A 24,602-nucleotide genomic window follows, 5' to 3' on the forward strand; every position below is an offset into this window, starting at 1 on the left:
TTTGCACTTCCTGTTCCTATTCCTGTACTTAGACTGTACATTGTAGCATAAAAATGTATTTATATGTTTAGGTAGGCGCGGACTAAGTTGCCAATGTTGTCAGGAGTTCTGCACTCAGTTTAAACAACAAAGTTGTGCTCGTCAGATACTTGTAACTTTTTTTCAGAAACAACATTATATGCTTAGGCATAACTTCTGGATCAAGCCTCGGTTAGACACTGGTATCAAACGGATGACTGGTAACGGATACAACCAGGCTATAGTTCCGTGTCGTCTGGGCCTAATGTTAGTCTACTGTAGGCTAGCACAGTAGTAGTAGCACAAGTTAGTCCTAACTTCTTCCAGAAAGGGCTAAGCATAATGTGGAATGAAAACAACCTTTCATCGTCTCTTTCCACTCCTCTAAATGACGGTGTCCGTTCAAACGGTAACTTGGATAAGTTTGCTCATGTATGCTAACGAATGATAGACTTAAGGTTAGGCATACAGAGAAACGGTAAAACAACACCCGTTCTAGGCCCAGAGGTCTGCAGTAGGCAGCCTAATATTTATTTAGGATGGGATCTATTTATTCGATCGTATGTTCATGGTGTTCTTACTCATTTACCCGATTGTCGGTTCAAGGATAATTATATAATTACATGGAGTAACAGCTTTATCGCTTCATTTCTTAGAGGTTTTAGGGATGAGGGGCTTGACAGTTCATCCACAGGGTGGGATATGACTTTGCTTAGGGAGGGTATGTAATCCCTCCGTTCGTGTGATATATGGTAGAATCACTATCAAACTTCAACCCTCTGGTCTCGTTTAATTTTAAATTCTACCATACATCACATTACACTACGGTAATACATTAAGACTTCAAAACAGAGTGTTACTTCATATAATAAATAAGGAAGAAACATCTACAGTATAGCTGACACTTTGCTTAATTTTATTTCACTTTCAACATATTGGAAGCATTCCTAAGCTTCCTGGGGGCCTGTCCGGGAAGCTTATGAATCTTGAATATGAATCTTGAATCTTATTACTTGTTCTTGTCACTGGTGCGTGAGATTGCTGGAAACATTCACTTATATACATAGAAACTTTAATTACATAATTTACAGAAGACAGTTCATTATGAGTTTCGATGAATATATGTGTCATGGTAAGGAACTAGGTCTTACAGGAAAAGAACTATTAGACTTCGCTAGGGAACGGGAACAAATCCAAAGGGAACGTGAAAAAGTCCAAAGGGACGAACGCCAAGCGCTTAGGGAGCTTGAAGCAAAAGATAAAGAAAGAGAACATGAAACCAAAATGAAAGAGTACGATTTAAGACTGGCAGAAGAGCGAACAATGGCAGATCGTTCTTTGAACGAACATGAAACAAGTAGAGTTTCAAGGGCTGTTGAAAGTAGTAGATTGCCAAAATTGCCGAGTTTCGACGATAAAAATGATAATATAGACAGCTATCTAAGACGTTTTGAGAGATATGCTGAAGCCATGGAATGGGGGAAAGAGGACTGGGCACTGCCACTAGGGGCGTTGCTCACTGGTAGGGCTCTTGAAGTATATTCCAGGATGGGTGACATAGAGGCAAAAGACTATGACCAATTGAAAACGGCACTTTTGAATAGGTACGAACTTAATGAAGAAGGTTATCGCAGGAGATTTCGTACTGCAAGGATCCAAAACGGGGAGACTTATGCGCAGTATGTAGTCAGGTTGAAAGGGTACTTACTGAGATGGGTAGACATGGGGAAAGGCACTAGAAACTGTAACACATTGGTTGATTTATTGTTAAAGGAACAATTGAGTAATATGTGTGGTAGAGATTTGTCTTTATTTTTGAGGGAAAGATGCCTGTAAAAAGGGGTTTAGTGAACAAATGTCTGGTGGACGTGTTGAGAGATAGTGGTTGTAGCACAGTGGTAGTGCGCAAGAAGTTTGTTAACGATGAACAGTTTACAGGTGAAACACAGACTTGTGTATTATTAGATGGTACTGAAAGAGATGTGTCTGTAGCATTAATATCTGTAGATACACCATTTTATGTAGGAGAGGTGAAGGCATTGGTAATGGAATGCCCATTGTATGACCTGATTCTAGGAAATATAAGCGGTGTTAGGGATCCGAGTAATCCAAATTCAAACTAGGAGGTCACACAGGTGACCAAAAAGGAAGGTGTAATGGGTGCAGAAGGGGGACTAGCTCAAACACGTAGTCAAAGTGAAGTCAGGAAAGCACTTAGGCCTTTGGCTGTAGCGAATGCACCAAGTGTAGTAACAAAGGAGAAATCAAATTAACTTATCAATATGTGTTAGATCTTAAAGAGCGCTTAGAGAGTACATGTCACCTTGCTCAAGAAGAACTAAGAAACGCATCCAAACGGTATAAGAAGTATTTTGATGCTAGAGCAAGAGATCGTAAACTGAAAATAGGAGAAATGGTTTTGTTGTTATTGCCATCGAGCAACAACAAACTGCTCATGCAATGGCAAGGTCCTTATAAGGTAACTGACAAATTTGGTAAATACGATTACAAGGTAGACATGGATGGTAAGATTAAGTCTGTACACATAAATTTGCTAAAGAGGTACGTCACCAGGGGTGAAGTGAGTCAGCGTGAAATTATATCTGCTGGTGTAGTTGTGAAGGAGGTAGTAGCAAATATGGTAACTGAAGAATCGGACGAAATTGGTGAAATTGATATTATGCCAGTCTCCGCAAGTGAAGGACACGGTGATGTAAATGTATCTGATAAATTAAGTACAATTGAATCAGAGGAACTTAGAAACTTGCTTAGTGATTTTCAAACAGTTTTTACCGACCTTCCTGGTTGTACAAATTTAGTGGAATATACCATCAAACTGACAAGTGAGAAACCATTCAGGAGTAAGCCTTATCCAATGCCTCAGGCATTACGTAACGCGGTGAAAGAGGAAATTGACCAAATGAAAGCTATGGGTATCATAAAACCTGCCCAGTCAGCTTATGCGTCACCTATAGTCCTAGTAAGGAAAAAGCGAATGCGATTCTGTATTGATTTCCGTAGGTTGAACAACATAACAGTGTTCGATCCCGAACCCATTCCTAATATTGAGGACTTGATGGGACAAATTTCAAAAGGGAGATATTTCTCAAAGCTCGACCTATCCAAGGTTATTGGCAAATCCCAATAGCAGTGGGAGATAGGGATAAGACTGCGTTTGTTACTAGAGAGGGATTATTTCAATTCAAGGTATTGCCATTCGGAATGGTAAATGCACCTGCAATTTTTTCTAGAATGATGAGGAGATTATTAGAGGGATGTAATGATGTGGTAAATTACATCGATGATATTTTAATATTTACAGAGACTTGGGAACAGCATGTATTGGCATTAAGACGAGTGCTAGACAGGATAAGAGAAGCAGGGTTAGCCATTCGCCCAACCAAATGTTGGTGTGGTTACGATACTCTCGATTTTTTGGGACATGTGGTAGGAAAAGGGGAATTGCGCCGCCACCAAGGAAAGGTCGAACAAATTTTGGCAGCAAATAGACCAAAGACCAAAAAGGAAGTAAGATCCTTTATGGGCTTAGTGGGGTATTATAGTCGCTTTATACCCAACTGTGCTGCCATTGCATGTCCTCTGACAGACCTGACTAAAGGGGGAAAACCCAATGTCGTGGAATGGGGTCCGGCCCAAGAAGCAGCCTTCAGTACTCTAACATGGAGGTTAGCTGTAGAACCCATACTGCGATTACCTGACCCTGATACACCATACATTCTCAGAACTGATGCTTCCGATGTGGGAGTAGGTGCTGTACTTATGCAAGAAGTAGGAGAGCATAAATTCCCTGTATCATATGCTAGTAGGAAATTGTTGCCTAGAGAGAAGGCGTATGCCGTTATTGAGAGGGAATGTCTAGCCTTAGTCTGGGCAGTCCACAAGTTCTAATTTATCTGTACGGTAAAGAGTTTCTTTTAGAAACCGATCATCACCCACTTGTGTACATAAACAAAACTAAAGTGAGTAATAGTAGAGTAATGAGGTGGGCACTAGCGTTGCAGCCATACCGATTTGTAATCAAGGCAATAAAGGGAGCTGACAACGTAGGCGCAGATTTTCTAAGCCGTTGTGGAGTGTAGAAATTGCGTATTTAAACGCATTGTATTGTATATTAAGATGTTAGGCTGAAGATTGAAAAGCAATCTTTTAAATGGGGGGTGATGTCAGGGGGTGTAATTTATTTTCTCTTGTACTGTTGTAGCTCAATGTGCATGTCGCACGGTATATAGTCTGATAGTAGTCAACAGGAAGGCTGAAATTTACTATTTGCCTCGTGTGTTTATTGCAATTTCTTAGTATCGAGTGACAAGACAATCAAGTTTCAAAATAATTTAAATGAACCATCGTTGCGCGTGTGACGCAGTGGTCACAACGTGACAGTGAGAACGTATTACATAATGAGTTCGACTCTATATCCTGAATTTATCTGAACAGTTCATGTAGTACAATGCCTCAATCAGAGCGTGTCAATCGTATGATCATTATTCAAACTGACAATTTTTAAACATTCCAATCCCTAACCATCTGCCTACAGAGAGCCGGAGACTTAGCAGAGACTTAAACAACATATTGAGGCCTTCAACAACTGCAGATAGTTTCAGTGTGGATCTTCTCAGCTCATACAGCACCTCACAGAGGCCTAAACATGACGGTATCAGTGCTGGACCAAGAACCACTGGCACTTCTTACAGCGGACCCACTTCTACCTCTTCCATCAGGACCACGTTAACCACTTCTTCTAGACCCACTCTTACCTCTTCTACCAGAACCACTGTTACCCCTGTCACTAAACCAACTGGTGCCCATACGACTAGACCCACTGGAGCCCCTTACACCAGAACCGCTGCCATGTCTGCTTACACCAAAGCTGCTGTTTCATATCGTTTGTCTTCCATCATGAATACATTGGACAGCTTAATTAATGTGAACAAACCAACTCCAAGTGCACGATCAAAAGGTATTGCAGGTGATGAATATTGTTATTCCAGCAGTGGAAGTGTTGCAACTAGTGATAGCCATCACAATGTAACGTGCAAGCTGGAAGATTACAAGAGTTATAAGGAAAATGCTGGTGCACGACCAAAACAATACAAAGGTATTGAATTATATTCAAAAGTAATATAGTTAAAGTAACAGCAAACCAAAGCAATACAAATATATCGAATTATATTCGAGGGTAACGTAGTTTAAATAAAAGAAAAAATCAAAACATGATATGTAGCTTATATAGAGTTCTTTGTATGAAAGTTGTGGTATTGCTTAATCACTCTGATATATTTTGACAAAACCATTCCTAAAGCAATCTATCACAGAGAAAAAGGCTAATTTTGAGACCATTTTAGATATTACATGTTGACCCAATAATTGCTCGGAGTGTGACAACTAACAAGGGTCAAGTAGGTCAAACAAAAACTGTTTACATCTCTTTGACTGAGTATGCACTGTTCAAGATTATTTAAGCACTTTCAGAAAGTGGAAGTTGACCAAATTGTGTTGAGGTCTAAAGCCAAAAAGCTTGAATTTTAACACTGAAAATACTGAATGTATTGATCATTGGGTAAGGTTCACAGTGTTGGAACCTTGGTTTGCCTACTTCAAATAGCTCTGTTAGTGCTTTCGTATAATCCCATGAATTTATTTCTAGCCAAAAACTGTCGGACGACCGTGCGTAACCGTTGTCTATAAAAATTATTCTTCCGATGAAACTCTGCATAAGCCGAAGCATGATGGCAGAAATCACCTCAGATTTGTCCAAAAAACAAACTAAGCAAATTCTCAATACCCTGGCTAGCTGAAGAAACTAAGCCCGCTATTTACTTATGAGGCACAAACACTATCTTGAAAACTGGCATAGAAAAAAAAACCTTATATTTGCCATAACAGTCATGTACTATGACTTCGGGAATTTCCTAAAATATGTTTGCAGGGTTCACTTATATCCATAATGTCGGATAGAGTCTCTGCCCTATCCCAGATAGTGTCACTGCCCCTTTCCAGATATTAACTGCTGCTTCTTCTGAGGAGGGAGAGAAGTCAATATGTTGTAGATAAGACTTGAAATATTGGATAAAGAAAAAGGATAAAACAGTTCTAATAGGTAAAGTAGGATTTCATGGAAAGATGTAAGACATTGACAGGAAACGTTATTTTACAGTTTCCATTTTCAACAGGGATGTTACATTCACTAAAGAATGTATGGTTCTGTAATGTTCTTCATTCGATATTATGTTTACAAACAAGAAACATTTATTACAGTTTCTTTATTCTTCGGGGAAAAAACCAGTTTCCTCAAGAAACAAAACTGAGCACATGGACAGAATGTGAGAACGTAATACATAATGAGTTCGACTCTATATCCTGAAGTTATCTGGACAGTTCATGTAGTACAATGCCTCAATCACAGTGTGTCAATCGTATGATCATTATTCAAACTGACAATTTTTAAACATTCCAATCTCCAACTATCTGCCTACAGAGAGCCGGAGACTCAGCAGAGACTTAGACAACATATTGAGGCTTTCAACAACTGCAGATAGTTTCAGTGTGGATCTTCTCAGCTCACACAGCACCTCACAAAGGCCTAAACATGACGGTATCAGTGCTGGACCAAGAACCACTGGCACTTCTTACAGCGGACCCACTTCTACCTCTTCCATCAGGACCACGTTACCCACTTCTACTAGACCCACTCTTACCTCTTCTACCAGAACCACTGTTACCCCTGTCACTAAACCAACTGGTGCCCATTCGACTAGACCCACTGGAGCCCCTTACACCAGAACCGCTGCCATGTCTGCTTACACCAAAGCTGCTGCTTCATATAGTTCCTCTTCCACCATTAATACATTGAACAGCTTAATTAATGTGAACAAACCAACTCCAAGTTCACGATCAAAAGTACTGTCAGTAGTCAGTAGTCAGTAACTGTCAGCTGTCAGTAGTCAACTGTCAGTAGTCAACTGTCAGTAGTCAACTGTCAGTAGTCAGTAGTCACCGATAGTAGTCAGCGTTTTCAGTACCTCATTATTTTCCATTATTTTCCCTATTATATGCACCAACTGATTGGTGCTTTCGACGGAAATTTGTTGGAGTACTGCCCACACGGTGTCTTGCACCATTATTTTATCATTTCCGGATACTATACGGAATTTATAAATTGTTTAATTTTTGCAACGACGCCTTGCGGCGTTCGTCTGCCTGACGGTGCATTGAGATGGGTTCCGCGAAACATGAAAGGATGGGTGCATTAAAGGAGTGTAGCGTAAGAGTTATGGACGATTCATATGAAGTCAAGGATGTGCTGAAATCAATCATTAACGATATTGGGAACGGAAAGATACTAAGCTGTGTGAAGTCATCTGGAAACTGGATAATAACTTTACGAAACAAGGATGATGCAGACCTATTAATAGAGACAGGTATAGTTATAAACGACAGCACTTGCAACGTCTATGGAGTGTCGAGATCATTTTTAACTGTGAGTTTATTTGGTGTTCCGTCCTACATTGACGACGATGAACTCTCAGGAAAACTACTCGAATTTGGCTGTAAACTTAAAGGGAAATGGCACCACAACACATACCCGGAATTTCCCAATATTGAAAATGGGATTCGTTACATACGACTGGAACTGCCAACCGAATGCAAAAGTCTACCATATGCAATGACACTGAATGGAGTACATATGAGACTAAAGCACAATGGACAAACCAGGGTATGTAATTTATGCTTGGAAAATGACCATATTATGCGGAATTGCCCCAAATATGTATGCAGGGAATGTAATTCACAAGGTCATTGGGAAGCGAAATGTCCACAAGTAAGATGCTTTAAATGTAACGATCTAGGACACAAAAGTTTCAATTGTCCACAAGCCGGAGATGACAACAATGATCACCATGGTAACGGTGACCCAGCAACAGGCAGAAACACCATAAACCCACCTAAGCATGCCAACGTCCAACACACTGACCAACCAAAAGATGAAGCCATGGACCAGTTATCCCAAACAAAAGGCAGCGCCATTGAGACCAACGAGACTAAAAAGAAGCAAAACGAGAATATAAAGACAACTCAACGGGATGAACAAAGACCCACCAAACCAACTCAAGAGGATACTGAGAATACAAAAGCAACTAGAGGAAACAAAGCGACTGAAGCCACTAACTCCACCGGTAACAAAACAACGTCAGAGGAACCAACCATGGAATTACCTCAACATCTGAAACGACAAATGTCTTATGACGAAGGTGAATTTAGAACTGTTAGACTGAAAAAAAAGTCATTCATCCCAAATCTGCGAAAAGCCAGGAATTCGCAACCTCGCTAAATAATCAATATTAATTTAATGGATAATGTTTGCGAGGACTCAAATGATAGCAGTGTTCTTTGTGAGTATTTTGACGTAGATTCTTACAACAGGTTACCACCAAATAATTGCCTATCTATGTTCCATCTAAACAGTCGAAGTCTGAACAAAAATTTCAACGAAATAAATACCTTTATTTCACTACTAAAGAATGAATTCTCTGTACTTGGCTTCACCGAAACGTGGCTAAGTGACCACCCATCACCTCTTATTCATATGAAAAATTACAAAATTATAGAAAAACATCGTGTTAATAGAAGGGGTGGCGGTGTCTGCTTATATGTGCACAATGGTTTAAACTTTAAACACCAACCAGATCTATCAACATTTAACGATATCATTGAATCCTTATTTATTGAGGCAAACTTGCCAAATTCTAAAGAGAAAATAATTATTGGTATTGTTTATAGACCTCCAAATGGTTCTTTAGAACAATTTTATTATAACATGCAAAATATTTGTACTACCATTAATCAGCTAAACTGTACTTCCTACATTATGGGGGATTTTAATATTGATTTGTTAGATAAAAACAAATCACCAGAGTTTCTAAATAACCTTTACTCAAATGGTTTCTATCCAACAATATCAAGACCAACCAGAGTGAACAGTACCTCTTCAACTTTGATTGACAATATTATAACCAATAGTAATTCTAAACTTTCATCAGGTATTTTTGTAACTGATATCACTGATCACTTTCCAGTGTTTGTCAATGCCCTCGAGACTAATCGCCGACAAAATAATCCCATCTATGCACGTAATTACAGTGATAATAATATAAAAAGTTTCACTTCTGAAATTGGGAAAACTACGTGGGACAATGTCCTAAACGAACCAGATGTTAATACTGCTTATAATACATTTTACTATTATTTCAATACTACGTATAATAATTGCTTTCCTACTCAAGTGTTCAATCCAAAAAAGAAACGTACTAAAAAACATCCCTGGATCACTAAGGGCATTTTAAAATCAATCAAAAGGAAGAACATATTATTTAGACGTTATTTGAAGAATCCTACTGAACATACTAAGTCTATTTACAAAATGTACCGTAATAAATTAAACCATGTTATACGATATTCCAAACGATTATACTTTTATGATAAATTCAAGCAGAGTAGAAACAACGTAAACAGTACTTGGAGTACAATTAATGAAATTCTCAATAAAAACGGTAAAGACTCATCATATCCAGCAACATTTAAAAATGATGATTGCGAAATTAGCAATGATAATGACATCGCTAGCAACTTTAACAAATACTTTGTAAATCTTGGTTATAACCTCGCTAGTAAGATTAATATTAAACTAAAAGCGGAACATTTTTTACATAATAATGACAAGGTATGCCATTCCATATTTACATATCCAGTAACAGTAGAAGAAGTTTTAAAAGTTGCTCACACAAATGTGAAACCAAACAAAGCAGCAGGCTATGATGACTTTAAGCCAGGTATTATCAAACAAGTTATCCCATACATTGTAAAGCCGTTAACTCATCTCTGCAATATTTCTTTTAACACCGGCATTTTTCCGGATAAGCTTAAAATAGCAAAGGTAAAACCAATCTTTAAAAAAGGAGACCCCAGCCATTTTGAGAATTACCGCCCTATATCTTTATTGTCAGTGTTTTCAAAAATCATTGAACGATTAATGTTTAATCGTATATACAGTTTTCTATGTAAATATAATGTTCTTAATAACGAGCAGTACGGATTTCGTCCTGACCATTCTACAGAATTAGCTTTAGCAGATGCAGTCAACAATATTTATAATAGTCTTGATAAGAATAATACCTGTGTAGGCGTATTTCTCGACCTATCCAAAGCTTTTGACACCATCGATCACAAAATATTACTAAGTAAATTATTTTTTTATGGTATCAGAGGAACAACCCTAAATTGGCTAGATAGTTATCTTTCAAATAGATACCAGTACACTTTATATAAAAATTCTAAATCTGAACTTGCTAAAATCGCTTGCGGAGTTCCTCAGGGTTCTATACTAGGTCCATTACTATTTATAATTTATGTCAATGATATCGTTAATGTCTCCGATATTGCTAAAACAATATTATTTGCCGACGACACAAATATTTTCTTCGATTCCCAAAATCTACTCTCATCACATAAAACTGTTTCTACTGAACTAACTAAATTTTCCAGCTGGTTTGCAGCAAACAAATTATCTCTTAACATAGAAAAAACTAATTATATGGTGTTTAATGCTAGTCACTCATTCAGATGGGATCACAATATTACCATGAATGATAAAATTATTAATCGGGTTAACACTACTAAGTTCTTGGGTGTACACATAGACAATAAACTTTCGTGGCGTGATCACATATCAGCAGTCTGTAACAGAGTGGCTAGAAATACTGGTATTATATGCAAATTAAAACATTATTTACCTCCAAATATACTCAGAACACTCTATATAACTCTGATTTTACCCCAATTAACTTATTGCACGACTATTTGGTCAGGAACCTATTCTACAAATCTTAATCACCTATGTGTCCTCCAGAAGAGAGCTATCCGCCATATATCACATGCTGCACCACGTGATCATACTAGCCCATTATACAAAAGATTAAATTTATTAAAACTAAATGATATTATAAGAGTCCAGCTTGCAACATTTGCATACAAAGCATGGAATGGATTGCTACCCGAGGCTTTTAAAGATTTTATATATAGTAATAGACTAATCCACAACCATCAAACACGCCATTGTAATAACGCCCATGTTTTATCCCAACAAAGTACTTTAAGTTCTTTTAACCCTCGTATTCGTGCTATAAAAACGTGGAATAATCTCCAGGATAATGTTAAGAATAAGCCTTCTTACTCTGTATTCAAAAGGAATCTCCAAACTGTAATTATTTCTCACTATTGATGGATTTATTCTTGTGTGTGTTTGCGATTAAGATCATTATAAAGATTGTTAGGATTGCTTATTAGCATTATTAATTTCAAGTAGAGTCAATTCGATTATTTCATCATTGTAGATGCTACTATTAACTTTTCTTTTTCTATTCTTAAGTTTTTCTTTCTTTTTTCTTTTTGGGGAGTCTCCTACTTTGTTAAGCCTTACAGGCTTTATAGGAGACTTCCCGTCACACTGTAAATTGTGATTAAACAAATAAATATACAAATACAAATATACAAAAGGTATTGCAGGTGATGAATATGGTTATTCCAGCAGTGGAAGTGTTGCAACTAGTGATAGCCATCACAATGTAACGTGCAAGCTGGAAGATTACAAGAGTTATAAGGAAAATGCTGGTGCACGACCAAAACAATACAAAGGTATTGAATTATATTCAAAAGTAATATAGTTAAAGTAACAGCAAACCCAAGCAATACAAATGTATCAAATTATATTCGAGGGTAACGTAGTTTAAATAAAAGAAAAAATCAAAACATGATATGTAGCTTATATAGAGTTCTTTGTATGAAAGTTGTGGTATTGCTTATTCACTCTGATATATTTTGACAAAACCATTCCTAAAACAATCTATCACAGAGGAAAAGGCTAATTTTGAGACCATTTTAGATATTACATGTTGACCCAATAATTGCTCGGAGTGTGACAACTAACAATGGTCAAGTAAGTCAAACAAAAACTGTTTTCATCTCTTTGACTGAGTATGCACTGTTCAAGATTATTTAAGCACCTTCAGAAACTGGAAGTTGACCAAATTGTGTTGAGGTCTAAAGCCAAAAAGCTTGAATTTTAACACTGAAAATACTGCATGAATTGATCATTGGGTAAGGTTCACAGTGTTGGAACCTTGGTTTGCCTACTGCAGAGAGCACTGTTAGTGCTTTCGTATAATCCCATGAATTTATTTCTAGCCACAAACTGTTGGACGACCGTGCGTAACCGGCGTCTACTAAAATTATTCTTCCGATGAAACTCTGCATAAGCCGAAGCATGATGGCAGAAATCACTCCAGTACAATACCTCAATCAGAGAGTGTCAATCGTATGATCATTATTCAAATTGACAATTTTAAAAATTGCAACCCTCAACCATCTGTCTACAGAGAGCCAGAGACTCAGCAAGGACACACACAATGGATGTAGGCATACAACAACTGCAGATAGGTTCAATGTGGATCTTCTCAGCTCACACAGCAGCTCACAATGGCCTACACATGTCGGTATCAGTTCTGGATCAAGAACCACTGGCACTTCTTACAGCGGACCCCCTTTTAACGATGATCTGGCCGAGTTGCATTATGAAGTTGGAGCAACTGTGCTAAGACATCGAGAGGTTCTGGGTTCGATACCTTGCCAAGGCAAGCCAAAGGTCCATATGGATAGTGCAGTGAAACCAAAGGAGTCCACTGCCAGAAACACATCTAGTGCAAGTGTTTCAATTTTACCAGGTTGTAAACCAAGTGCAACTTCTTCTACCAAGAAGACCTCAAAGAAAGGTAAGTAGATGTGTCCAACAAGAAGAATACTTCTTTTTGTAATAAGATGATAAACTGATAGTAACCAGTAACATTATAGTAATCTTCGAATCTTGATGTCCACGAATAGAACACTTAGAATGCCGGGAGTTAGCTACAAGAGGTAAAAAGTTTGTGAAGTGGATGTCGCCCTTCCACTCATGAAGGGCAAGGTATAAATTTCTCTACTGCTCTGGCTTCTGTTAAAACGTATGGTGATTAATATCCACATGTGTTTCTTTTTGCACTTTTCATGGCAGAATAATACCTCTTACTCTGTGCTGACTAATAGTTTAGTTATTACAGGTACTAAAAAAGTTGTATATAAACTACAGGTCAACTTTTCCATTGACATGATCAATTTTGTTTCATATCCAAATAGGTTGTAAAGTGTTGATTACGGTGATGCAAAATATGAATGCTCTTCGGGACAATATTGTAATGATTGCAGGTACTCTACTATTACAAATCAACCACCTCCTGTCAGCTTATCCTAAACTTTACTCATTGTAAATTATTTCATCATGCTGAACTCAAAGGTCGTGGAATACTACTTGATGTTACTATTTATTATACTATTTGATGTTAAATAACAAATATTACATAAAATGGACACATTTTTGAAACCCCTTCAAAACATTTGTATTTTGATTTCTTCATATACACGATACATTTATAAATTAAGCTATCTGCAGTATTGTACCTGTTAAAAATAAAAAGCATAAAAGCTACTCCACAAAATGTAAATCACTAATTTTGCTGGAAGCAGAAGCTCTTCAGTGCTGCTGCAAGCACTAAAAACAATATTTTGGGAAATAGGAGATGCTAAGGAAGGTAGCAGCATAGCTTGCATTTTCTGTGTTATCTCATTAATTCACCATTATTAAATGTAAAAATGTATGTGGTTTACTTTTTACATTAAATGATTTACTTAGACCAGGACTACCATTTGATAGACAAACAGGTGTCTTGAACAATAAAGGAAAGAAAAAACCGTTGTTTCTCTGTGAAATAATTGTGCTAGTAAATCTGATTTGTTGATTTCTTATATATCGTATCTCACTAACTCTTACTTTGTTTACGTACATTTATCCGCAAGGAGTGATTGTGAAAACCATGAGAGATAACCTGCTATGCCCCATTTGTCTTGACCTGCTGGAAAATGCAAAAACCCTTTCATGTCAACATGTGGTCTGCAAAGAATGCCTAGAACAATGGGTGGCAAGTAGAGGTGAGCTGAGATGCCCCACGTGTAATACCATACAAAAGAAACCATTTGGTGGAGTCAATGGGTTACCTTCTAACTTTATGTTGAACAATCTAGCAGCAGAGATGAAGAAACTAGACACACACGAAACAGAGACAGGTATATTCGAGGAGTGGGAGGAGGAGGAAGAAGTGTCTGGCACCCTTCTAGCAGCAGCTTTGTCTACTACAGATTCAGTTGTACATTTTACTTATGGTAACACCAGCTGGAAGAATATTCCTGTGGCTGGGACAAGTTTCTTGGAGATACTGGGAAACCAATGCAAGGTAAAGGGATCCACTGTAAAGCTTAAGCTGCAATTTTGTAATGTACATGGCCAACCCATTCGAGGCAAATCCAGTGATGGTATTAAAGCTGTTGTTGTACATCCTGACGGAGAAAACATTTCGATTTTAGACGTACTCTTCAGGAAGAGGACTGGAGATTTTACAGTCAGTTTTGAAGCAGAGCAGATAGGAATCCATTTAGCTGAGGTAACCATGAAAGGAGAGTCAGTTGTTGGATCCCCATTAAAAATTGTGGTACGACCAAACGTGATAATGGCTCGCACACTTTGGCCCATTTGGCATGCACCCAATGGAATTTTGGCCACATCTTCCTACGTTTATGTCACAGACAAAAGTGGCAAGGTCTATATACAACAATGTTGGCATATTGATGGGTATTATGTCGGCGCGGACAAACCAGACCACAAAGAGGGTATATATATATCACCCTTTGGTATCGCAAAATGCAACGATAAGCTCTTCATCACAGATAGCTACAACAGTTGCGTCTACGTTTATGTTCATATGGCATGCACGAACAACTTTGGCAAACGAATACTAGAGAAACCAACTGGGATAGCAGTGAGTAATGATGGTACCATCTACATTGCAGACAGCGACGCAAATATTATTGACGTATTCCTGCCTAATTATTCCCACAAAGGAAGCATTGACGTCAAGGGGAAGGGTTCCCTGAAACATCTTGCTCTAAACCAATCAGAGGATAGAATTATAGTGGCAGACGACAAGACCAACGTTATCAAGATCATCGATATTAAAAGGAAAAAGATGGTCAAATCCATCAAGACTAGGATCAGTCGAACACCGGCAAATCCTTTTGGTGTTGCATTGGATGATGAGGACAACATATATGTATCAGTGACATTTGACCCATCAAAGTTGACCAAAAGAAGAGAGACAGCTAGGAATGTCAGGCGAAAAGGAGCTGTCATTGTGTATAATTCAGATGGTTATTTTCTTGGTACGATCGGCGAAAAAGAATTAATAAATCCCCGTGGTATTTGCTTTATCAATGAGCATGACACTTCACCTCAATTATTGGTTGTTGATGGTTCTGATTCTGAATCACGGTATGGATGTATTAAAGTATTCAGACTGTAATACAAACTTAAGCTGCCTTCATAAAACCGAACAATCTACTTAAGATTTTTACAAATTTTAAGGGGAATAAGATATTAAATTAAAGTGTGTGTAAAGTTAACATTAAATCATATTGGATGATGCCATATTGCAAGTACAATCTAGTGTACATAGCAAAATGAATTTGAGTTACCTTCATTATTTGAAGGTACTATATTACTCAATTAAGTAGGTTACAATAATCCTTTAAAAAATGACCCAAAAATATTTTTTCCAAAAGCAAAACTTGATGAAACTCAGGAAAGTTAAAACGTAAACAAAAATATCTGTTTTAGACTGGATTTTATTTAGTTTTTCAAGCATTTTGTGACAACATGCTTGAAAACAAAATGGTAAAACCTAAATAAAATCCATTAGCACGGACGGGTTGCCAATAACACGTTCTTTCGTTACGAACTAACAGACTAACATGGTGATTTCTTCAGCTGATTCCCACAGTTAAAAATATATTTCTACAGAGTCCGTATGTATTCTGTCAAATACTGTGAAAATGGGCTGTAATTTTTACCAGCCACTGTCAAGCGGTATCATACAACTTCAAACGTAAATTATGTTCCTAATATTTGCTCGTCTTTAACAATTGAGGGAAATCCAAGCTTGACGTTGTTCTCCAAAACAGGTGGATGCTGAAATAAATTCGTAGCAAAATATGGAAATCTACTCAAACATACATGATTTGGAAGTGTAACATTTTGGTAATTCTTTTATAGCTTAGTTTTGGTTACTGTGAATCAAAGGTACACTGGAATCATGTGGTTTGAGGAAAGCTCTCCTACAGTCGGAATATTTTTTTTTCTTTCCACTGTCTATCCTGCATTCCTTGCTGAGCAACTGATAATATGATATCATAATGATAGACCAATCCACTTTTTCTTCATGACGGATGTGCAACGGAAGTAAGGTCTTTAAGAAAATAAAGCTACATTTGCGTATAGTGTACCACAATACTGTGGCTCAATACTTGGTAACCGAAGGTAAATCAAGTTCCTGGTAAAGAAATATGTTTAATACTCTAAATCCACAGAATAATCAATATATATATAATTGTGCAAAATCTCCGAAGGTTTGCTCAATTAAAACATGAAGTGTCACACTATACTTCCTGTGAGCAAAAAGTTCAGATTAAATGGTTTGTAATTGACCTCGTCTATTAAGAGTTAGAAAGTGTTTGCAACCACATTTATTGCTGGGTAAATTAATGAATAACGAAATATTATATGTCTTGCTGAGGTTGACACACCAGTACGTTATACACCGACACCAAATTCTGCTTTTATAGGCAGCTGGTTGTGTTTCTATGGCATCATTTCATGCTAAATATCGTTAGTCAATACAGACTGTATAGTTAGCGTCCTGTAGTTTTATATGATATACACAATTTTAGAAATATAATATGAGTTGAAGACCATGGGCTAGCATAATTTGCAGAAAAACTGAATACATCTACTCAGCTAACATCTAATGTATAAGTCTGTTTTTATAACTTAGTCCGTCACTGACTACTCTTGTTCATTGATTCTGCATTTTGATTGCATTAATCTCTTGAGACAAATAAATTTGGAAGACAGATGGAGAATAAAACCGAATGAAAGTTATGACATATAAATCCACTGTCTTAATCTCTGTGCTTCATAGGAAACACGGAGAAGTTTTAAAAAAAAAGGGCAAAGCGGAGACGTCTTGGGGCGGCCGACGTTACAGTACCATACAGAAGCATATATAATTCCAAGGACAGATTTTTGAAAGAGATGTAACTCATTGAAGTAAAACAAAACCATATTTCAGTTGAGTTGCAACTGTTCAATACGGTTAACGTTTGCTGAACTACGAAACAACGTGGGTTAACATCTACGTTTATTCACCATGTGATCCGCTCGTACATATGATTTGTTAAATTTCCAACACAGTGTAAACAATTCCAGCCTTAAGGTGTACTTTAAACCGGTACGCTCACTCTTCATGCGGTCGCCCTAACCAGCTATGGATATGAACACTGATTATATTATGTCCGTAGGTTCGAAACCAGGAAGAAAGGTCGTCATTCCACTGCATGCCTTGCCACTTGTATCGAACAATACTAGTTCTGTTTGGTGAAATATTTGCCTAACTGTAAGGATCAATAATAATACCAGCCAACATGAAATCACTTATAAATCTTAAAGTATTTTAAGTCCGAAGTGGTTTTTGGGGAGTCCTTACTTGCCGTTTTGGCAGTATACAATGCGCCTCGTTGAATGGAACAAATTACATCTTTCAACTCATGAAATATTTGCACTATTGCACGAATGGAAACCATTCATTATTAGTTTTATAAAACATATTATATTAAGATGGGTAAAATGCACTCATGCAACAGATTGTTTTGAACAGACAGGTTTCTCTGCTCTCTTACCGTTGAAAAAAGTGCTACCAAAAAAGTATAACCCATGGTTCTATTTCATAGAGTGGAATAGAGCGGATTTTGCATGCAATCAAGGAGCAATTGACCAATCAAATGACCAGAACACAATTAAGTGTTGTATAATTTTGACTATTTACAGTTCTATGACGTTAGCACTGAATGGTCCGTCCGCTTCGCAGACTCTTTATTTTAGGAATTTTGTCCCTGTATGATTTGTCAAGCTTTTTGGTAAGATGGAGAAGCGTGGGACAATTGATGGGACAACTGACACGACGTTGAGGAACTTTGAAGATGTTTAGTGGCGGTTGACCTAGCTTATAGAGTGTAGAATTAAGGGGAAAAAAGAATTATGACAGTTACGACATCGCCTTCTGCTCCTTCCCCTCAAATAAAAGACTCATAGAATGAGAATGGAATGTTTTACAATCAGGGGAAAGGATTGGCCCACTCCTCCAGGTATTGCTCTCCCACCCTCACTTTTCAGCCGCACAAAAAAATATATAAGGAGTATTTATTAGTACAAACTTCCATTAAGACCTAATTACAGACCCTAGTTTAAGGTTTAGAATTTGTTTCACAATGCACCATTTGTCATCTTAATGTTTAATTCTGTGCATGCCCGCCAATGGTATACAACTCCTTACTTCTTTTTGTAGATTTTAAATAGTTCACTACAAGCAATTGGAAGTCTTTAAACGTTCAAAGTGATTGATTTAGCACCACTGTGGAGTGTACCCTGAGTGAGAGGGGAATACCATACTGACCCCCAATGCTAAGGGGAGAGCAGTTTCCTCTGTGCCCTTAGCAAAACCTGAAACTACCAATCGATTCAGAAATGAGATCCAGATTCAGAAACATCGAGACGGTTTCATTACCAGATTCATCCTACGAACCTGGTCAAGAAATAAGGATATGCTTCAAGTTGGTCAGTTTGAGTAGTTTGTACATATGTTTGTTTTTTAAATATCATATAATTTTCATCTTCTGGTAAAGGCTATGATGAGCACATTGAAGACATGAAGTTACGTTATAGCCGATGCCAAAGGATCTATGGTTACATGAGTGGAGTATGTAACTATATGGAATAAAACAGTTACTGGTTATATAGTTAGCAACCTTTTGTTTTCTTCTGATGGACAAAGGGTTGTTACTGATTTATAACATTTATGATTTGTAATAACGTCGGAATTAATCTAATCCGATCTTCCTCCCTTACCAAAAGAGGAGTAGGATTGGTCAATATTAGGTCGAACATTATCCAACATATATAAGCGTGGAGAGTTCACATCAAGGAAACAAGAGGCTAGAAAATAACTGACTACGCTAACAATGATGCTGTTTCCAATAGTTCGCGGGGAATGGCATGGAAAGCGCAGGGGAAATGCAGAACTGCAGTTCCTGGAACTCAACTGTTGAGTTGAGGAGATCAGAGTGAAGACAGTCCCAGTTCGATGTAAGTCTGAGTCAAAATACGGTATATGAAAAAACCTTCACGAAACTGCAGCGCGCCCAGATCCATTAAAAGTGAACATGCTCTTCATGTCATCAGTTTTACACACAAACAGGCGCGTAGCCAGGAATTTGCCAAAAGTCGCAGTATTGCTCACCACTGTCATTACTCCGAAGCAGGGATGCAATAACACTGGGCGGCTGCGCCCGGTAGTTCTGAATGCCGCCCAGCACAGTAATTTAAATATTTCCACGCGGCACTGTTGTTGATGATTCATGTCACAAATTTTACCAAAACGTTGTACCAGAATATGGGTAGGTACTCGGCACAGAAGTTTACTCCAGAACCTCCAGCCCACCCCACCCCACCCCCCACCCCGGATCACACTACCGCACATCCGAAATGAAGAGAGGTAGAATTTGTTGACAAGTACTTTGGAAAGTTTTAGAATAAGTTTTAGATAACTCAAAATTTATGGCAATTTATGAAAAGTGCAGTAGGCTTATTAGGCAGCAATCAAACAATCCAGGTTTCAAATAAAAGTCGTTAAATATTGAAAACAAAAATACAATAGTACAAAGCAAAAATCTTTAGACACAATTGTTAATTTTTATTGCACATAAATTCTTGTACACGTGACTTTTCAGTATGTTTGGAAGCAATATGTATAGAAGAACTCCAATAATAGTAGTAATAGCAACCACGAAGAATTTCTAGTATTTCTAGTTCCCTGCAATGGTAGGTTAACCTTAGACGAGACACAAACCAATCCATCATCTTTAGCTTTTAGGACAGAAATTATTGTGAAGAACAACTTCCCAAGCAGCTAAGAAAATTGATCCTCCGTTTAGGGAGGTATCCTTTTCCTTTTCATATTTTCAAGGTAAAATGTTAACAGTGTAGAATCTGTAACCAATGCCATCTTAAGGTCATTTCTAGAAACAAAGACATATACAAATAAAGCGTGTGACGAGGTGATGTCATACTTAGACTTAATCAAGTCTTCAATCTTTCACCTAAAGGAACATTTAATCTGTGATACCACCAAATGAAATCGAGATTTTTCTTAGCTGCTTGGGAAGTTGTTTATAACAATTATCTCTATCATTTATCCAAAAATGATGGTGGAGTTCCTTGAATATCATCTAAGACTTGATATAACGCAAGAGAAACTTTTCTCTTTGGTAACTGCAGTTCCTGACTTTGCAAACTTTATTGACATAGTATTGCTCTTCTTTTGCTTACTTTACATTTGTACTGATTCATTCATTCGTTACCCCCCCCCTTGGGAGGGGCGTTATTCATTGCATACATGTTAATTATTTACAAAAATAAAACATAAAACTAAACATCATCAACAGAATTCATGACAGAGATAAATCATCAAGTTCTCATTGCTTGAGAGATGGCAAAGCCTACAAAAAAAAAAAGGCTATAAAGGATAAATTTAGTCAGATTTTTTGTCTTGATACCTTCTAGTCCAAGACAAAAGAAATTCTTGGATGTTGGTAATGTCTCTGTAACTATTCAGCTCTAGCCTGACCTGGCTCTCGACACCTCTGATAATGAACAATAAATTTTGCTCATTTCAATGATATCTACCACACCTCTTCTCCATACAGACACATAATCAATGTAATACCACACACAACAACTGTGTGAAATTTCTGCAATTTGAATAAACTTTGTTTAGGTAAATATCAGTAATTGAAGAAACCTTTCTACAATGAACATGATATGATTAATGTTCTAATATTTAAGCCAACTTTCACATAATATTGGCATACTGGCTTGGAAGTCATTTAAGAAGATGAATATTCCACAGATTCCCAAACGTTGAAGCACTACCCGTTGAAATACAGAAAGTGCAACTATTTGGAGATGTTCAACCTATTAACAGACAAAGTATGCTGGCTATAGTAAACCAGGGAGCATTTTACATATCAGCCAGTCTGTAGAAGGTTAACTTGTAAAATTGCTTTCTTGTTTGTAATACTTTATGACACCTCATGTAATAGTATGCACAACGGTAGGCCCAGGAGGCAAGAAGCCTACGTGCAAATTTTACCCACTATGTACCATTTTTTTAAGCACAACTATGTCGTTGTTCTGTTTTAGAGTATTTAGTGCCAAAAAGACTCTGGCACTAAATGAGGTGGCCCAGAAAATTACAAATTTTCTGGCAAACAAAATACCTGGCATTACTCCACACCAACCATCTACACTAGTTATTTATGAATGTGAAAGGCAGTCATCGAATATGGTTGTGTAATTTAAGTAATGAAATGCAACCAGATACTTCCATTTTGTTTCTACTATTCCCCTTACATCTATCTCTTTGTGTTCACCGTGCTCATTAACCTTCTGTATTCTGTGCATGTGTTTGTCCCTTCTGTTACTGTTACTTGTCATTTAGCCTCTGAAGAAGATCCTGCTAGGATCGAAACGTCAGGCCAACTTACTTTTACACATTTTATTACACAGGCTCTCTAGTGGATAAGCAGTTTGCTAACAGTTTTATTTTATTTTGTTTATATAGAAACAGACTCCCTATGCTACAAATAAGATCATCAGTCAACTGTGCACCCTGCATATACGACACTTGACCCTTACATAGGAAAGAATGAGATAAACACTAATGTGTGTGTATCAAACTCCATTGATGGTCAATTTAGCTTTCGGAACAAACAAGAAAAGATATTTCATGTTTGTTTCATTTTTACCTCTCTTCATGGAGTGTTTCAGAAGAAGGGGGGGAGGAAGGTGGAAGTGGGGAGGAATTAAGGGGACATGATAGGGTGGGGCACATGGTTCAGGTACTCAGTTCAGCATACAGGAAGACCTTAAGAGAATAATACCTGAGACAATGTCATAACCAAAGAGTGACTCAGAAAATTGGTGGGAAAAAGCAAGATTGTAAAGCAATCACTTAAATCACATTCAGGAAACATCACTTGTTGGTCTTTCCAGTCACAAAACTATTATACCTTATAACTGGACAGAACTGATAACTGATGACCGAAATGCCTCCATTCAAATCTGGATATGTCTCATAGCAGATCAGCGGAAAGTCACAAACTTTGATACCTCATAACCGGTCAAAACTGATAACTGGTGTCCGAAACACATCGATTCAAATCTGGACATGTCTGATAACAGATCCGCAGAAAGTTTGAATGTCACTCTCAGGGACTTACAGCCCACTGCAGTAAGACTGATCCATCTGATAAATTGGTTCCCTCTATTCCCACTGCATCCATCCACACCATAGCCTAGACCATGGAAAGAACTTCCAAGTGTCTCCCTCTTGAGTGAGAAGATAGCAAAAGATTCAATCTGAGACAGCTATCGTTTTCCAACGGCTCTCACACATCGGCAAACTTCCGTTTCAAGCCAACTGCAAAGAATTGTCAAAATGTTCATAGTTAGAATCTCTCTTTGCAACATGCATACAGTCTAGAGAAAAACTAGCCAATACATGGAATGGCTTTTATCACAAGCTACGATGCAATGATCACATCAGCTACTCTACTCCCTTGAGAAATCCTGACTGAGATTACTGTTGGTTTGAAAGCAATCTGTATGTTACATTGGCAGAGAAGACTCAAAGATGGATAACGACTTTCACTCTAGTTTATTTGACACCTTCAGTCTAATAACTTTCAAATCCATTTTATACCAGGCTTGTTTAGTTGGTCGGCTCATAAGAATTTCAACTTATGATCTTTTGACCTCAATTAAATAATAACCTCAACCAAAAGCACCTTGTACTTAATATGGAATAGCCACATGTGAATTATCTGTAACATATCATACAGCAAGTTTACAGATTTTCACCTACCTTTCCAGTGACATCTTACATCACACATTGCATACATAACTTACTATTATAGCCCAATTCACACTTATGAGAATGAACACTATGTTGACTACCTATCCTGGTCAGATATGATGTGTAGATGTGTATCAGAGCCCACGATTAGGACCTCTGGATCGAGTAGAATTGAGGAAGGATCAGATTCCATGCTGGGTAATATTCGAAGTCTGATACAGAGTACAGAGTCTAATACAAAGGCGCAGAGGTTCAGAATCAATTGACCTTGTTTTAATGCTGAACAGGGCCAGGGGTCTGTTCAGTAATGTAAACGTGGAGTAAACATGGGGCATCTATAACATTAGCATGTGATTGAAAGTCATTCTTCTGTGTCTTGGTTATTTCATTTCCACTGCATTTTAATAGTTCCTTCCTAAATCCAATTTTAGCATTGCTAATAATTTGTCATTGGATAACACCACGAATGATATCCAGACTAACATCATACATCACAATACAGGACGGGTATTTCTAATAGGTGGAGAGGCTTACAGTGAAAATTACAACCTTGAGTGGTTCCAAACTGCTACACTGGAAACTGCCAAAAATCTGGTTGTCCATAGCCCAGTAGGTTATACCATTAGGGTACTAGTTAGAGGTACCCAATGACCAAACAGTAAGTTATACCATTAGGGGTACCCGATGACCAAACAGTTAAGTTATATCATTAGGGTACCAGTCAGGGGTACCCAATGACCTAACAATCTTCCTCCTTTCATGGTCACACATTGTACTTACCAACCATCTGCTGACTGTAGAGGTTTTCCCTTTGATGTTCACTAACTTCTTCTTTGGCCATGATGATGTGCTCATATTCCTGGTAGGAAAACCAAACACAGAACAAAATAAGTTTAACAGCGGCAGAAATGAAACATTTATCTTAAAGAGTAAAGTATTCCAAGCTGTCTTCATATCTCTCCGACAGCCTACCCAAGTTAGATGTGTATAAAAGATACATGCTGACATATATGCCCCACCCACCACAAATATATCCCAGCCCCCTCCCCCCTTATAGTCATAGCTAAATGTGTATATTTTGTAATAAACTTCTTCTGACATGTAAACAAATCTCATTGTAAACCTGTGAAGAAGCCAGACCAGATAGAGTAGCTTTGCAAGACTGATTAGTTCATGACACACTTATCAGGTCTTACCTCGAGTTGACGCTGAAAGCCAAGATTAGGAGAACAGCATGGCCTTCTTTCACAGACGTAACGTAAGGCATCTCTGAACAAAAGAAATAATCAAAACAGACAGTTTTGAGTTGAATCCATCTATTTTGTGTGGTGTGGGGGAAGAGGATGG

General features: G+C 37.7%; 2 protein-coding genes across 2 annotated transcripts in view; one reads left to right on the top strand and one right to left on the bottom strand.

Moving 5' to 3' along the window:
• Positions 1 to 20,787, top strand: LOC139971427 (uncharacterized). Its single transcript, XM_071977855.1, has 6 exons — positions 1 to 427; positions 4,574 to 5,134; positions 6,515 to 6,931; positions 11,584 to 11,727; positions 12,468 to 12,860; positions 13,978 to 20,787. Exons 1-6 carry the CDS (start codon positions 361 to 363, stop codon positions 15,531 to 15,533), a joined length of 3,138 nt encoding a protein of 1,045 aa, XP_071833956.1. The 5' UTR covers positions 1 to 360; the 3' UTR covers positions 15,534 to 20,787.
• LOC139971428 (serine/threonine/tyrosine-interacting protein B-like) overlaps positions 20,009 to 24,602 on the bottom strand; it is a 10,508-nt gene continuing 5,914 nt past the window's right edge. Inside the window, exons 8-10 of the mRNA XM_071977856.1 lie at positions 24,452 to 24,524; positions 24,036 to 24,114; positions 20,009 to 22,820 (exon numbers count right to left, since the gene is read on the bottom strand). Of these exons, the coding sequence (XP_071833957.1) occupies positions 22,789 to 22,820; positions 24,036 to 24,114; positions 24,452 to 24,524 (184 nt within the window). The 3' untranslated portion in view covers positions 20,009 to 22,788. The remainder of the gene's footprint in view (positions 22,821 to 24,035; positions 24,115 to 24,451; positions 24,525 to 24,602) is intronic.

This window comes from Apostichopus japonicus, chromosome 8, assembly GCF_037975245.1.
Source record: "Apostichopus japonicus isolate 1M-3 chromosome 8, ASM3797524v1, whole genome shotgun sequence".
Taxonomy (NCBI): Eukaryota; Metazoa; Echinodermata; class Holothuroidea; order Aspidochirotida; family Stichopodidae; genus Apostichopus; species Apostichopus japonicus.